The sequence below is a fragment of the Colias philodice genome, chromosome 6 (genome assembly GCF_061535455.1).
Source record: "Colias philodice isolate Cphi_HAF_F1 chromosome 6, ilColPhil1 Martin Lab GWU primary, whole genome shotgun sequence".
Classification (NCBI taxonomy): Eukaryota; Metazoa; Arthropoda; class Insecta; order Lepidoptera; family Pieridae; genus Colias; species Colias philodice.
Genome location: NC_143091.1, coordinates 5,471,544 through 5,490,172, shown reverse-complemented (window position 1 = coordinate 5,490,172; position 18,629 = coordinate 5,471,544). Strand labels below are relative to the sequence as shown.

At 33.4% G+C, this 18,629-nt stretch overlaps 1 protein-coding gene across 1 annotated transcript in view; it reads left to right on the top strand.

The window, feature by feature from the left end:
• LOC149487699 (lachesin-like) overlaps positions 1 to 18,629 on the top strand; it is a 55,090-nt gene that overhangs the window by 13,636 nt on the left and 22,825 nt on the right. Inside the window, exon 2 of the mRNA XM_089696308.1 lies at positions 8,991 to 9,109. Within this exon, the coding sequence (XP_089552434.1) occupies positions 9,049 to 9,109 (61 nt within the window). The 5' untranslated portion in view covers positions 8,991 to 9,048. The remainder of the gene's footprint in view (positions 1 to 8,990; positions 9,110 to 18,629) is intronic.

Sequence of the window (18,629 nt, the reverse complement as noted above, 5' to 3'; positions counted from 1 at the left end):
AATATTTTTCGTTTATACCGGGAGGTTGTCCGAGATGGCATCACAAAGGTAATTTAATAGCTCATGATTTCTAGAAGTGAAATAATATTTACATATTACTCAACTTATACCGGGAGGATGTCCGCGATGGCATCACAAAGGTTATGTAATTTTTTACTTAAGAGTACATACTTAAGTATTATTAATGTATTGAAATACATATTTATACCGGGAGGATGTTCGAGATAGCATCACAAAGGTAATTTAATAGCTCATGACTTCTAGAAGTGAAATAATATTTACATATTACTCAATTTATGCCGGGAGGATGTCCGCGATGGCATCACAAAGGTTATGTAATTTTTTACTTTCGAGTAAATACTTGATATACATATTTATACCGGGAGGATGTTCGAGATAGCATCACGAAGGTTAAAATCGAAAATTTTTAATAGAATAAAAAATAAAAATAAAAGCCGGGAGGATATCCGGGATGATATCACAATGGTATTTTTATTGGAAAAATATAAATCTTTATTGGTACATATATAATTAGTAATTACTTGTTTAATAATTACCAGCTTACCAGGAGGCTATTCGAGATAATAGCACGATGGTTTGTTAGCTGAATATCAACTTATGTTAAAAAATATAATAACCCTAAATCATAATTTTATAAGTACCCTCGATAATAAAACTTTTTGTTACCGGATCCAGATATCCTATAAACTGATCCACCGACAAATTCTTTGCCGGGAATTATGTACAATACGACAGATCCAGCTGCGCTTCAAGCAAATGAACCAGTAACGGTTGATACCACGGCTCCTCAATCGGAGCCTGTCGACTTGGAACCTGATATCTTAGCAGCATTGGGTGAAGCTAATGATGTGATTCCAGAATATGGTGAAAAAATTCACGAAAGTCTCGCCAAAATATGGTTGCCCATCCTTAAGAAAGTTTTCTAAAAACTTATTAGATTCCCGAAAATTGCGTATTACTCCAGACTCCTACGTAAATTTCGGAGATTCAGGCTGCTACCCCTGAATCCGGTAAATTCTGGGATAAGAAAATGGCTAATTTGCATTGGCATTAATTGGGGACCGTTATAACAGGCGTTAATAATAACCCCCTACTTACGTAGTAAGAACTTGCGTAGTAAGAAATATAAGATGGAGGCCAATAAGTTTATAAGTGTATATGTCGCATATTCTCGGACCTCCATCATCGACAAACGGAATCAAGAAAAAAGTTTATCAGGCCTTGTTTAGACAAAACTTTTTTGCAAGTTGTCGATCATTCTGAAAGGGATAATACATTGTTTGGAGACAATTTATCGGATAAAATAAAAGCTTCGAAGGTTATTACACCAAAACCTAAATAATAAAATAAAATAAAAATAGTTCACATGCTCATACAGCACACACATCTCGCAATAGTTTCCAGGGAAACTGGCAGACACCTTCTCGCTTTCAGTCAAACAGGGGGGGGCGAGGAGATTACAAGAGGGACATACAAAGACCAATCCCCTCTTCGTAGCCAAAGATGACCAGCTCGAGCTAAGATTGTGCACCAAAATAACAATAAAGATTTACGTTATTTTACGATTGTTGGCGTAAAATTACTAATAATACAACCGTTCTTAAATGGGTTAAAGACGGTGTGGATTTACCATTTTTTAATGAAGTTTTTCAAAATTCAGTGCGTACTTCATTTTGGTCGGGGCAATATAAAGCTGACATGCCTGTGGCAATAAATAACCTTATAGACTTGGGAGATATTCATGTTTGTAACCCAGTAAAGGGCAAATATATCTCAAATATATTTTTAGCACATAAATCAAACGGCGGTAAAAAATTCATACTTAATCTTAATTTTATATCAAAAATGTCACTTTTAAAATCGAAGATCATAGGACGGCGTCGAAACTTATTCCCGAAAATGGTTTCATGGGCTACAATAGACATTAAAGAAGCTTACCTTTTAATGCCAATTGAGCCGGTATTTCGCAAATTTTTCATAAATAACAAAGGTAATACCGTAACATAAAGAGTTTAAAGCTATGCCCTATGGTCTTTCTATTGCGCTAAGAGTGTTTACTAAATTAATGAAGTTATAGCATTCTTAAGCCGAGGTTTTAAGTCTGTCATTTACCTCGACGATATTTTATGTACAGGTAAAAATTATACAGAATGTCTAAATAATTAAAAATAGACAATAAAACTATTATCTTGTCTAGGCTTTGTAATCAATATTGAAAAAACTTCATTGGTTCCAAGTCAAAAATGTAAATTCCTTGGGTTTATATATGATTCATGTAACCTAACTGTCTTTGCCTAATGATAAACGTAATAACATTGCACATTTAATTAATAATTTGTCAAAATTACCTATTTGCACAATCCGAGAATTCGTGTCGTTAGTGTCTTTATACTAAGATATTAGAACGTCAAAAATATTTATTTTTAAATCAACATAACAATAATTATGATTCCAAAGTTCAGTTACCAAGTTATATTCTGGGTGAATTAAATTGGTGGTCACAACATATTATATAAAACAAATTTTATGAAATCTTCAAAATTTACATTAGAGATTTTTTCAAATGCCTCAAGGACAGGTTGGGGTGACTTTTGCAATAATAAACGAGTGCATGGTTCATGGAAAGAATGTGAAAAAATCTATCTCATAAATTATTTAGAGCTGCCTTTTTAACTTTAAAAACATTCGCAAACACCTATTCTAATTGTGCAATATTATTACGAATTGATAACAAAACTGTAGTTAGTAACATAAATAAAATGGGTGGCATACAATTTCTCCACCTTAACAAACTAACAAAGTAACCGTGACAATGATGCGAGCATCGAAACATATGGTGGTTCGCGTCTTTTATTAATAGTAAGGATAACGTCGACACTGACACAGAGCCAAGAAGAATAAATCCGGATATCGAATGGAGTTTATGCAATGAAACATATCAAAAAATTTGGAAGAGCATTAGGTACAATACTAAATGCAGAAAGTAAGTGTCGTGGCATCTCGACCCTGATGCGTCATGTGTCGACGCATTCACCATAAATTAGAATACTATAAATTTTTACGCATTTCCCCATTTACTTTTATTTTGAGATGTTTACAAAAAATAGTAAATGATGAAGCGTGTGGGATACAAGTTCCTCCGTGGTGGCCGTCGCAGCCATGGTTCCCTCTCCTCAGAGAGCTAATATCATCAAACATTATATATTTGAAAACAGATACGAATCTAACGCATTCTCATCCCAGTCACCTGTCGCGCCCACTGCACTCACATCTTACGCTGGCTGCAGCGAGGCTCTCCGTGAAGCCTTCCTACGGAGATACATCCCATCGGAAGCTATGGAACTAATGTTGGCATCGCTTTCGAGTAACACTAAGAAGCAATATAAGTCCATTGTAGCGGCTTTATATATTTTGGATAGCGGAAATGAAACAACGGATTGACAACCTCTTTATATTGGAGCCAATTTACGACTGAAGTACAATTGGTAGAATACATATTAATGTTACATGATGCCTGACCTAATAAGTAACTGTAATGTGCTGACGGCACATCCATGATATAACGTAACATATCAATTATGGTGGCAGTTTTGTCTAAATTGGAATATTTCCAATTTTGAGAGTACAGTAGCGGCTGTCATATCATTTATAACAGAAGAGTTTAACAAAGGGGCTTCGTATGGTACTTTAAACTCATACGTCTGCCTATCTTTAATATTAGCCTATCTTTAAATAATATCGGGTCAGATGAATGCCTAAATACAATTATTCTTGGGACCCATAATTAGTTTTGAACCATATCTCAAGCTGGTTTCCTAATAGAAACGTAAATTTGGAACAAGTGAATAAAAAATTAGTAATTTTATTAGCGCTGTGTACAGCACAGCGAGTGCAAACGTTATCTCTTATAAATATTAATAATATTTATTTCTCAGGCAGTGGAGCTAAATTTTTCATTACAGACCTTGTAAAAACTTCGGCTCCAGGTAGAGATCAACCTTTTCTTAATACTTCCATATTTCAAACAAAATATAAGTAATTACCCCGCCACTGCACTGTCTGATTATATCTATGTCACAAAACATTTTAGGAAGGATGAGGAAAATAGATTATTACTTACTTTTACAAAACCGAATAAACCTGCCACAACTCAAACAATAAGTTGTTGGATCAAAAATGTGTTATCGAAAAGTAATGTCAACATTTCAATATTTAATTCACATAGCACAAGACACGCTTCAACTTCTGCTGCCTGTGCTAGTGGTGTATAATATACGTAAAACTGCTGGTTGGACAAAACATTCCAAAACCTTTGCATAAACTTAATGTATTTAATGAGAACGAATTTGCATAATCGATTTTACAGAAATAGTATTTAATTATATTTTCGTTAATTTATAAAACAAAATTAATACTTAATATTGATGTTTACGTTTTATTCTAAACTTGCACCCAAAATGGTTCTTACAAAACTTTTATCTCTTAACATCTACATGGTAAATAATATCTGAAGAATGAAGCGATGAAATATAATATATGATCAAACGAACTTCAGAGTGAAGTTCGATCATTATTATATGAATCGCTTCATTCGAAGATATTAACACCCACCACACCCTAACCCAAAGTTTTGTAAGATTACAGACTCTAAAAATAATGAATATCGTTCAAAGCGAGCAAATACTTGTCAGGTCGTAATACCCTCAATTTAAAAAAAAAAAAAAAAATCTAAAGGCGTGCGTGGTTGCTAGCATTGAAAAAGGGAACTACATGGTAAATAATATCTTCGAATGAAGCGATTCATATAATAATGATCGAACTTCACTCTGAAGTTCGTTTGATCATATATTCTTTGCATTTTAAAAATTATTCCAACAAAATATCCAGAATTAAATAAGAAATTCATCTATAGAAGACATCTATGCGTGAACAAAATGTAGGTACATATTGATGAAATTGTTCGGAATATCAGTATGAAATACCGTTGCAGAGGTTCATGTTACGGCGAACACTCTAGTTTTCAGTCGAGCGCCCATGAATTCATACTTATAGAGATAGCAAAATTGAAATACTTTTTGCATGTTGTAACTAACTGTTATCACAATTGCCTTTACTATCCCCCTGTATTCCTGGTACAAATAAATAAGGCTCACCCACTTTCTTGGAAAAGTTGGAACGGAATAGTTACATAATTTTCTCGTTGTTCCTTGCAAAATTGAGTCCCAATTTAGGTGTTAATCACAAATATTACTTCTATTCCTTAATAATCTATTTCCAAAAACGCTTTTTTGTTATCATTATCAATGGAATTATTTTTTTTTTTGTTAAATGTAGACTGAATAAAATATGGTGATTATTATTAGATAGAAAAAACCGAACGCCGACTTCAATAAAAATATAACATTTTCAAGAGCTTTCAAAACTCTATTTGAATAACAATTTTTAGTTCGAGTTTGACTAGCAAATTCATGCATTTGCAGTCCAAATGTGTTAAAAACTAAACAGGAAACAGTTTAAAAAGTATGTGTTTCCTTGTGATAATTAAACTATGTAAATTAGGGGCTTTAATTTGCGTAGCGTCGACAGTTGTTATGTAATGTTGAGAGTAACCATACGTTTGCATTGTCCCGTCTTATCGCCAAGTGTATTTCCATTGTAGCGTCGTAATCGAGTCAGCGGGGCTAATGACCCCTTGATTAGAACTGCGTTATCACATTGCGCTTTTGATGCGAATCTCGCCTCGATCAGGACAATAATTATTAGATTGAATCGCTAACTACATATTGTATTCCAAACTAGTTGTTTTACATACAATATGAAATAATTACTGACGAAACATTAATTGTCGAAGTCTCTAATTTTCCACACAATATTCAATGAATTAAAACTATGATTTGTATGTCATATTTATAGACAATAATTTTTCGAAAAACCAAATGCAGATAATATAGAATTTAAGCTACTCCTTGAAACCACTCTTTACTATAATGTTATCATAATCACATAATATGGCAGCGGTCGCGCTGCGCACATTTTGACTTGGACCCATTCATACCAATAATATCTAATCCACTTAGCGTCCCATACTGCTGGAACCCATTTCATTACAACCCTTACGAACGCAGCTAACGCAACCTTCGGGAGACATTCTGCGACATTGTTGCAAATTCCAAACTCTAAATCGCTTCTTAGCTTCGACATTGAGAGCGATTTGTTTGAAACGTTTATTTAAAAGCCGCTCCCTACGCTATCAAAACTAAATCTACTAAGCATAAACCCGACCGCCCTTGCAAGACATAAAATATAGAGGGCGGTCTGATTCACTTGTAAGTCCCCTGCACGTACTAAGTAATGACATTAGAAATAATGTTTCAATTCCATTGCGAATGGGTGTAGCGTAAAATGTGATCAAATATTTCATTTTAAATAAAAATATAGCATTTATAAAAATATATAATATTAAATATATAACATATAATATAATAAATACACATCCATAGGCTACTTACTACATAATTTGAAGATACATTGATAAGTAAGTTATGACACCCAATTGTTGTGTGGGTAAGTCGCGGTTAGTCTATTGATTAGTGTTATTTCAGCTAGGAACTTGAAAAGAGTTCCAAGGCCTTGATCAACTTTTACGACTAGTTATCAACGAAACAAAGAATATAAAAGTCTTGAATTATCTTGCTAGGATCAATACAACTTCTAATCGTATTTTCATAGTTTCTTGAAGCTATTCCCGTGTGGCGTAATGGAGACAGTTACAAAATTTGACTCGTTACGTTCTCTATCACTTTAAATTACTTACTGAATAATGGTTTTAATTCTAAACATTCTTAAGTATAAAAATAATTATTACATTAAATCCTAGGTGCTTGATAAAACTCTTAATAGAACTTAAGAAAAAAGCCGTTCCAAAGATAGAGCTGACAAGAAAATTTTATAGAAAATGGTGTAGAAATAAGTATTCATTTAATTGATTCTACATGAACTACCAAATCACATTTAATACTTGAACATTTAATGCTTGAACCAAAAAGTATATCTACACAAATATATTTGTTAACTAATAAATTCTTCCGTAACCGTGACACGAAAAATATTAGCACAACAAATTTTTGCACGTAATTAAGCAACGTACGTCATAAAAAAGGCTGTTATCATAGAGCGCTTCCCCTTTCATTCGAGTAGATCTGAGGGCCGCAGTAAAGCACAGTTAAACGTCTTGTAGGTGTGAGTTCATCTCCGCAGGGCAGGGAACAAGCATCTGGAGCGGTAATTAAGCGCATCTGCCTACGTTCAATTTTGAAACGCGGCGGATGAGAGTTGGCCCGAACGCCGTCGGGTCCATTTGGGAGGGTAAAGCAAATTGCTAAACTTTCAATTAAAGAGTTGTTATTCAAACCGCTCTCCGTTCCTCGAGGAATTATGTTTTATTTCGCAATGAAAACTCTGATGGATACTTGTTTCCCATTCTACTTAGTAACAGTTTAACAATTTCTCAAAAGGAACAGTCGTGGCAATTTATTTTAATAATTGTCTATTGTAAATTGTTTTGGGGAATACTTTTCGGTGAATTGAAACGAATAAATTAGTAGCCGTTTAAACGAATAATAAAGTTTCCCTTTGTTCACGAGTGGGCATTATACGAAAACAAACCGACTTCGTCTCTAGCCTCAAAACACGCGAAATAAAAACTTATTAAAATTCAATAAGGTCACGACACAAAACAAAACAAAGAATGATATATCCTAAAATGCAAGCCGGCTTTTCTCATGGAAATCAGCAATTTTTCGCTGAAATTTAAATTCGCTCATACTAAATTAATTCTGAAAACTCGTATCAAACGCTGAGTAGTAATCACAAACGCGGAAGTGCTTTCATTCAGAGCGTAAACGAATGGTTTGTGGCAACATTTGTGTCCGAGTTAGCTGCATAGCGCAGTAACTGAATACGAGAATGTAAATAAGGCACAAGCAAGCCCCGGCCCCCAGGGGTGAGTGGTGACGCGAAATTTTCCAACTGCACTTGTTTATATTCCTCTTCTTCTATAACAATAACATCATGTTCTACACTCTACAGTCAAGTGAATGAACTCACCAAACAAATTTACATAATGTGATGGATAATTCATACCTTCTCATTTCACTGAAGTACCAGGGCCGGATGATTGGCAAGAGGCCCTGATGAATGCAAAAAAATGTGATAAGTATGGTTTTTTTTTCATTTAATATTCTCTTATTAACGGAATGGTTACTTCGTATTAAATATTTTTCGTAACTCCTCGCTCTAAGTTTAGACGTTTGTCAAGTCACGTATTGGTGGGTAATCCATTAGTGTCGGTTTTTTAAGGATTTATATTAAAGACCAAACATGAAATAACGTAAAATAGACACGTATTGTTTTGTATTATGTTTGTGAAGATATGTTTGCTGTATGTTTCACACAAATTTTTGCGGCCTTTATTTGCAACAACCGGCACTGAATAAATCCGTAACATATTATGATCTACATTCCAGAGCATACAAGTGCATTTCGTATTGAAGATATGTCACAATAAACTTACGTTTAAAATAAAAAGTAATTTACATGAAGTAAATAAAATGAATATTTTGTAGTTCATATAATTTTTGAAACAGTTATAAAAAATGCCCAAAGTTTCTTATGAAATTAATTACCTACCTAGATACACAAGAGATAAAAATATGTAGAGCCGCATATTTAAGTAAAAAGCCCTACTGAACGGATTTTGATCGATTTTATACAATACACTTAGTTAATACATACTCTAAGACACTAATAGACAAAGTGATGCATTAGAGGGATTTACAATTAGATATTTAATTTTTTTGTGTATTAAGAATAACAACAATAATGAGCAATAACCACCGTAACTATAATTTTAAATGATGAATGATGTCAAAAACATTAAAACGATACAATTACATTTTTATTTATTGCAGTTGTGTTGGAGACAAGGTGCGCGTGCGTCTCGATGCACGGCCCGCGCCGCGCGTGAGCATGCTGGTGCACCTGTTGGTCCTCAGCACCGCACTGGCGGCGGCACCTAGCGGGAAACACGGTAAAACATACTTTTTTTTTCATGTTTGAAAAGAAAGTAGTACCAAGAGGTATTTGATTATCCATCAATTAGGTATATCCATCGATTACGTAAATTATTTAACCAACAGATAGCTGCTATGTTTCTCTGGCCCATGAGTGACAAATTGGGTATACTTTTTTTTTAAGCTATTGCATAGCTTCTATCGCGGGCCTTGAGCGCGGGGACCGAATCCAGAAATTCCGTAACGAAAATAACCCCACGCTCCTCACTCCGACGGGCACGGAGGTGTGGCTTGAATGCATGCTATGCAATAGCTTTACCGCGGCAGTCCCCGAGTGCCACACGTGTTTTTACTTTTAATAATTTGTTTTTACTTCGAACCAACCCGAAGAATCCGGTAAAACAACTGGTTACCAAATATCTTAAACAGAGTTATGACACGATAAGTTTTCAATTAATTATTATTATTAAATAATATGTTAAAACACATGATACAGCTGTTAGTAACATTGTATTGACATAGCTTTCACTCATGTATCGTCTATAAAGGATGGAAAAGTTCAAAGAATCTTTTAGGTATCTTTTGTGACCTACACAAAGCTAAAAATAATTGTTGTAACAACATTCGCGAACATTTCTTAGTAACTAAGATTACACAGTAGGTATACTCTTTTGTGTAATCTCAGTTAGAAATAAATAAAAAAAATTGGTTGTCTGTAAAGTCAGTTTACTGGCGATATTTGAACGTGACAACGTCCGATTGTGCTTCTTTGTCGCTCGTTCCACGCTCTCGCTTGCACTACAAGCCTTACATGGAACGCCTCAGAGCGAGGTAACGCCGCATGAGTCATGTTTTTTCGTGCGTGCAGCCGGCTCTATCGAATCATAAGACGTTTTCACGTCAAAAAATCAATAAATAAATAAAACATTAATAGAAGATTGAACTTAAAATATAATAGGTATCCAAGTAAGGATGTAAAGTCATTACCTATAATAATTAATGAAGAAAAACCTTGCATGGACATTTATAAATGTTAATGTTCCATAAGGATAAAATTTTCCTTTTTATATAGGTACTAGCGGTCCGCCCCGGCTTCGCCCGTGGTACATATGAAAAATAGATGTTGGCCGATTCTCAGACTTACCCGATATGCACAGAAAATTTCATGAGAATCGGTCCACCCGTTTCGGAGGAGTATGCAGACTAACATTGTGACACGAGAATTTTATATATAAGACTAGCGGTCCTCCCCGGCTTCGCCCGTGGTACATATGAAAAATAGATGTTGGCCGATTCTCAGACTTACCCGATATGCACAGAAAATTTCATGAGAATCGGTCCACCCGTTTCGGAGGAGTATGCAGACTAACATTGTGACACGAGAATTTTATATATAAGACTAGCGGTCCTCCCCGGCTTCGCCCGTGGTACATATGAAAAATAGATGTTGGCCGATTCTCAGACTTACCCGATATGCACAGAAAATTTCATGAGAATCGGTCCACCCGTTTCGGAGGAGTATGCAGACTAACATTGTGACACGAGAATTTTATATATAAGACTAGCGGTCCGCCCCGGCTTCGCCCGTGGTACATATGAAAAATAGATGTTGGCCGATTCTCAGACTTACCCGATATGCACAAAAAATTTCATGAGAATCGGTCCACCCGTTTCGGAGGAGTATGCAGACTAACATTGTGACACGAGAATTTTATATATAAGATAATTAAGTCAGAGTATTTTATTTCACAGAATTTTGGAATCGTTCTGTTTTGCATAGGTATATTTTTCTTTATTTTTTATTAATACGAGCCTTCGATAACATAAATGAGTGATAGAATCGGATTTTATGGTCGAATTTAATTTTAATTATTATTTTAGATGAAAATAATAATTAAAATTAAATTCGATTCGATTCGATCGATAAAATTAAATACTGTAGGTATTCTGTTTTATTCCGTTTCAAGGATCAAATAAATAAACGCGCATCTAAAGAAATTTAGTTGAAAAATGTAAAATGCTTAAATAAATAGGTACAACGATATCTCACACCTATAATCTCCAATCCAATCTTTTATTTTTTATTCTTCGTTCGTTAGAGATATTACTTCTACGTATTATTAAAATATAATAATACCAAGGCCTTGATGCAGTAAACTGAATTAGCTAATAACAGATAAGCTTATTATATTACTAACTTCGTTCATAAAACAATTAGCACGCATTATAGTTTTATCATATGCCTTTATAAAATGATCAGCAATATTAAACACTTGCTTTCCGCCCGCGGTTTCGCCAGCGTTTTCAATGAAAAACCCGCATAGTTCCCGTTCCCGTAGGATTTCCCATCCTTATTATTCCTATTATATGTTTTAATCCAAGTTACCCTCTATATGTGTGCTAAATTTTATTGTAATCGGTTCAGTAGTATAAGCTTGAAAGAATAACAAACATACATACATACACATACACATACATCCATCCTCACAAACTTTCGCATTTATGATATCTGTGGGACCGGAGAAGATAGGATATTATGAATTAATTTTATGACTCTCTTTTTAATTTGTTTTAATAAATAAGCCATCGACAAATCGCCTCTGAGGTTGGCTAAATCAATCAATCAAATTAAAATAATTAATAATGGGCAGTTCGTGTCTCTCACTATAAATCATGTTGGTCATCATATGGAAAATAGATGTATAATTTATAATAGATGTCTAGAAATATTAGCACTTGTTGACAACAATACACTTTAAAAAAAAGACACTCAGACACAAAAAGCACTCGGGGACTGCCGCGGTAAAGCTATTGCATTATGTATGCATGCCTTCAAGCCACACCTCCGAGCCCGTCGGAGTGGGGAGCGTGAGGTTTTTTCGTTACGGAACTTCTCGATTCGGTCCCCACGCTCAAGGCCCGCGATAGAAGCTATGCAATAGCTTAATAATCATAATCTAGCGATGTAAATACCTATAGAAACGAACGAACATTTTGTTACATAATTGGTAGATAAAATATGCATATTTTTGTTCTATAATCTTTGTTGCTTTACTGTGTAGTTCAGTTTTCTTTATCATGTATACAATATCGCGTAGAAGTTGAACGCGTATAAAATATAAGATTTCCATATCAGCTTGAAAACAAACCAAGATTGTTTTAATTTAATAATTTTCATAGTTCTGTTCCTGATTTGCCAACTCTTTGGCTTAATCTAATTTTAGTTAAGTCAGGATGAAATTTGCTTTGGGAATTACTAGATCGTTTGAGCTCCGTATGAACTCAAAGCATAGTAGTCAATGAGTTAGCAACATCTAGATTTACGTTAACCCCATATTAGAGGCTAATACTAAAACAGAGGCTTGACTTATAACACAAATTTTGAAAAGTATTAAATGCATCTAATACAAAATAATTACATATCTTTCGAGCACACACAATATTATTTCTGAAATATTGATAAAACCTACAGGAATACAATACAGGTATCAATCAATTCATAAATGTCAGCCTCTACCTAATCTAGGTCTAGACTATTACCTGTATTTGTCTCAAATGTATTTTATATCCGTTCTAGCTTTCTAGTTATTAATTAATTAACATGAATCATCATCAATCATTTATCATATCAGTAGAATGACAATATTATACTTGGTTCACGTTTTATTTGTAAGTACTTTTTATCTGTTTCATACTTGCCTGAAATAAGCTATAATAAAACCAACATAATTAAACATTCCCTTGCTATTTCCACCTTAAACAATCATAAATCTCAAAATATGTTTGTCTTTATTCTCTTTGTTGTATACAAACGTGATATAAAAAGTGTAAAAGTTTTTACAGAATTTCAGCTCCAAGATAAAATTATGCATTTATCGCTCGTCCGTAATAACTTTTGATGTTTTATACTGAAATATCTTCATCGAGCAGGCTTTGTTGTTTGCAAATAATAATATTAGTCTCGGTAAGTTAAAAAATATTCGCATCAAATTTGCATAAACCTTGCCTAAGCGCTCTTCTTACTTTTATTTTACTTTCTTCAATACTCAAGCGAGCCGGCGCGATTTTATTCATTGTGTTAATGGTTATTTCTCAAATAAGCTCTTTAAATATAGATCGAAGAACGATCTTTATTACTATAGTGCTTAGGTACAAATTATTTACGGATTAATTACTATCATGATTATACTGAGAAAACCTGTAGTATGAATTAAAAAAAAATTGGTTGTCTGTAAAGTCGGTTTACTGACGATAGTTGAACGTGACAACGTCCATTTCTGCTTCTTTGTCGCTCGTTCCGCGCTCTCGCTTGCACTTTAAGCCTTACATGGAACGCCTCAGAGCGAGGTAACGCCGCATGAGTCATGTTTTTTCGTGCGTGCAGCCGGCGCTATCGTATTATAAGACGTTGTCACGTCAAAAATCTACAGAGCCACTGTTATTTAAAAAATTAAAACAATATGGTTTCATACGAGAGAGACATTGTGTGAAATAAGCTTGAAGCTGCAATTAAAAGTCATAAACATGAACATAAAGCACCATATATTCGGTTTTTAAATCGATAAGATTTATTTCATCAATATTATAATCCAAAGGTACCTCCAACACTCCTTCGTGGCCACTAACAATTCAGAATAAAAAGGAAAACGATGCCTTTGTGAACTTAGAACTGAATCCCGGGAGGTTTATGTCTTTTCGGATCAGGCGGCTTACCGGCGCACGCGGGAACTCCTTTCGTTCATAAATATTTACTTTATGAAATAACGCGACCGAAGCTTAGCTCAGTCTTACATACCGGCTGCTGGCAGGTGATAACTGCCAAATGACAAAAAACACCCACCTATTTACTCTCACATTTTTTCTATTAGAAAAATACTTATGAAATATTATTTTCTTTTCGGCTGACTTTTATCTGTATTAGTTTTGACGTGGCATTAATTTTATTACTTTTATATTTGTTTACGTTGAAACATGTTCGTTATTTAACAAGTTTGGGACGTTTTTGCATGTGCTAGTTACGCTTTTTCATTGTTGTTATTTGTATCTAACAATTTTTTTCTGTTGTAGTTAATTTCAGAAACTAATAAATTGTATCCCACTCTACTTGATTGTATTAGACAATTAAAATATAATATTTATTATGTTATTATGTCAATCACAGAATAGGTACAAGCACTTGATTTAAAAAAAGGATATAAGTTTGAAAATCCATTCCAATCAACTAGTGTATCATAAATGATAGGAGTTAGTGACGTGTGAAAACACAGCCGATGGACGTGTGAACGCCATTCATCGCTGGTCAATAACGTGCGCTCGTGAAAAGTTACATCCAATTAGCAGAAATCGATGACGCGCGAACTTTACCCGCCCAAACGAATTTGACAACCGCTGTCATAGCTTAAAACTCAAATTCATGCTAAAATTATTGCACGGTCTGTCGCAGACATGACTGCATAATGCATATAGCGCGCGATAGCCCCTTCATCGATGTATGCGATCATCATAGCACAATGCGGCTTTGTTTTCAATTTCACAGTAAAAATATTTTTAGTTTACACTTCTTGTACATTTTTAACTATTTGATTTTATGTAATGGAGTTATGCTGATTTCTTTTTGTTTTTTGGTTCGATGAAGTATAAATCCGAAGTTATTTTCACATTGCTACAAAACGTTAAATATTTACGTTCGTAACTCTATTATTGAATTCAACAAACAATTAAGAAAAAAATCACATAATATATACATTAAAATGAGTTCAATTAGAAATACCTACTGACATATTGATAATCACAAGAAAAGAAGAATCTAGCAAAATCTTGAAAATCAGGTTCAAAAAATAAAATCTTATCCCTCTAAAAGTTTTATAATGAAATTACATAATTTTCACCACCTTTACACTGATTGCAGAAAAACGAGGATGGGTGATAAATTCTCAGATATCGTTAGGAAAGTTGTGAAAAAGTGCCCATCGCAATAACATCTTTCATAGTCAACTTCTTATCGCACGTAGAGCGAAACAGTTTTAAGAAATATTCCTTATAAAAATATTATTTAACAAATTAAATGTTATGCGATTTTTATAACATAATTTTTTATATAAGACTCACAAAACAATAATAGAGACAATAACATCATATATTTGATAAACATTCAATACTCTGTATTTATTACCAAAACGTGTGTACTATCAATTTTATTTGCAAACACATTAATTAATTATCTGTTGTGCATTATCTCTGCAAACATATCTTACTTATTATTATTAGCACCAAATGATGATTATAATTAGTAGTCGATATCAATGCGACTTAGTCCGCATTTGTATATCTAATTCGATATTTTGTCAGCTGGCATCATAGAAATCTAAATAACAAGTCACTGTTTTTTTAGATTTCTATGGCAGACATAATTCAGACAAATGCTTTTCAAAAGCTAATGCAAATGGTAAAAGGTTATTGCCGAAGAGTAAATGCATATATTCAGAAAAAAAGAGCGTACATGCCGAGCACACGTGTCAGAAGTGAAAGTTCTTTGGCAAGATTAAAAGATACCAAAAACGTCGCTTCTACCTTTAAGTGCCTTGAAATTTAGACTACAGAAGTTTCACTTCAAAATAATAAAAAATATATCTTATCAAGACACAAAAAAAGCAATTAACCTCATTCATACAAGGAATCGCCTTTGATCAGTACATAACCTACAAATCGATAAACATATTATTCAAATCTGACACACTTCGCGGAATAATTTCGAACCAAACAAACAGTCAAATAGCTCATAACCTACTTTTTAAAGTCAATGTAAAAATAATTTTACCAACGCTCGAAATTTAGAACTGAAAGCCTAAAGAAGTAATAATTTGTCAAATCATGTCTGAAAACAAAAGCAAAATGCTAAGTAAGTGTAGCCCCTCGGGTGTAGTGTGCGCGGTCGGTCCCGTCTTTGTCATTTTAATTTTATATTCAACGACGACACTGTTACGTCGTATATAAAATTAAAATTTTAAGTATTTTCATAATAGCCATTCAGTTTTATTGTGAAGCTTTTATTACATACATGTAATGCTGAAGATAAAGAATGTGTCGTCAAGTTTGAGCTGGGATTAAAGAGATGACAAAAAGAGCGTACCTAGAAGTTACCGTGTTAAATATTATTCTTGTCAACTAAATTTGCAGTCACAAAAAGTAAAACATTTATTTCTAACTAGAGGTCCGCCCCGGCTTCGCCCGTGGTACATTTTGCGCAATAAAAGGTAGCCTATGTCCTTTCTCGGGTATCAAAATATCTCCATACCAAATTTCATGCAAATTGGTTCAGTAGTTTAGGCGTGATTGAGTAACAGACAGACAGACAGAGTTACTTTCGCATTTATAATATTAGTATGGATTGCTGATTCAATTTTGATGGAATTAAAATTAATATTACTCATTGAATTGTAATAAATGAGACCTTAAAATATCACATCCATGGACAATTTAAAACGCTCGTATCATATTATTTGGTATTCATGCGAGCGTAAATAGTTAAAACAACAATTATTTATAAGTTATTCATCAATATTATTATGCACTGAAATTTATTTAAACGTGTCTAAAAATGTAACGTTTATGTCGCTGTTTTTATTGTTTTTAATAAAATGCATACATAGTTATCAATAATGTTGTTAACAACAACCTATGTATGTACTCATAATAATTCGATTCTATTAACAAAATACATACCTACAACTATACAAGATATTTAACAAAAATAGAATCCTTGCTGTTCGTGCCTCATTGAATCTTAAGAGTTTCTATATTCTCCGAACAAAGAGTCTTTGATATGTGAAACACATAATATTATACACATAAGTATCTACTTACGTTCTATAAAATTCAATAGTTATATTTTACTGTTTCAATACTGCACTATACTTTCATTTTATACTTTTATAAATATATCGAAATATCCCATTTCAAATTCTGTCAATAACATCTTAGTAACTGCAAAATAATACTTATATATGTAAAAATATAGATAATTACCATTATTAATAATTATGCGTAGTACTTCAAAAAACTCATACAGAAACTAATGTAGAAATTGCCTTAAGCATCTAATCCTCATTATAATTGACCAAATTTATTCTCAATTGAGTAAACTGCTTTTGTTACTTACATTAACGATATTGACTTAATAAACGCGAAGCTTTTTAACGAATTAAAATCCATTAGTACCGTCTAACAACTAAAGTGATTATAAAATAAAATGCTATAAGTGGGGTTGCCTAAAGTGGTCGGTTACTCTTTATAAAAAACGAATAGATATCTGCAAATAAAATGGAAGCAGAAGGTTTAATAATCTTTATGAGGTACAAATCGCTCGTTATGTAAATTGAATCTCTTGCAAATTTAAATCGCTTTCATAAGCCAATTTGCTCAGTAGAAAAACAATGGAGTAGGCATTCCCTGAACAAAGGTTTCCTTAGAATTGAATTCCACTTCGCTATCTAAGAATATAAAACCTTCATTTTACAAAAAACATGTTAATTAGCAAATAACAACTGCGTTACCACTTTGTCGTCGCGACTTTAAGCGGATAATCTGAAATTAAAAAAGAACTGTTCAGCATTGAACCTAGACAGATTAATATCCGCATATAAAATATGAATTCATAATATGAGAAAAACCCCGCAAGTGATAGTAATAAAAAGCAGCAAATAGTAGTAAGTTAAGCGCTACAATGACAGAGCGAGACACGATGTCAAGTACAGAAAATTATGTCCATTCAAGCAGTGCACCCGAGGATTAAGCGAAACGAGGACGCATCTTCAGGCTGACTCGCGACTCGCGCCCGCACCGACAGAATACTTCAACCCTCGCTTTAAGCACAAGTTCACTAATTAAAACGCTAGTTGCAACACAATTTCGAAACAATGCTGTCTTAGATAAATTGCATGATAATAAAGCATACATTATTTATCTTCGAAATGAATGAGTTCCTGAAAAAACATAAATGGAATAGCAGGGACACATTGTATTTTTAATTCCTTGTTAAAAATAGGATCAGAAGTCATGCAATAAAATTTTCCTTGCCATAGGAAAACTATTTCAAAAGCTAGTTAAATGAGCTTCAATCATCCATTCCTATGCGTATTCAATCAAATATAATGGCAAATTATTGTATTAATATATTATCATTTTCTGTGGTTACGCTAACCTGAATTGCGAAATGAATGAGTTCCTGAAAAAACATAAATGGAATAGCAGGGGACACATTGTATTTTAAATTCCTTGTTAAAAATAGGATCAGAAGTCATGCAATAAAATTTTCCTTGCCATAGGAAAACTATTTCAAAAGCTAGTTAAATTATCTTCAATCATCCATTCCTATGCGTATTCAATCAAATATAATGGCAAATTATTGTATTAATGTATCATTTTCTGTGGTTACGCTAACCTGAATTGCTTGCTGATATCATTTTATAATTTAACAATGAACAAACAATTGAAAATAAATATAATCGAAATAATTTTAGACCATTAAAAATTTGCATT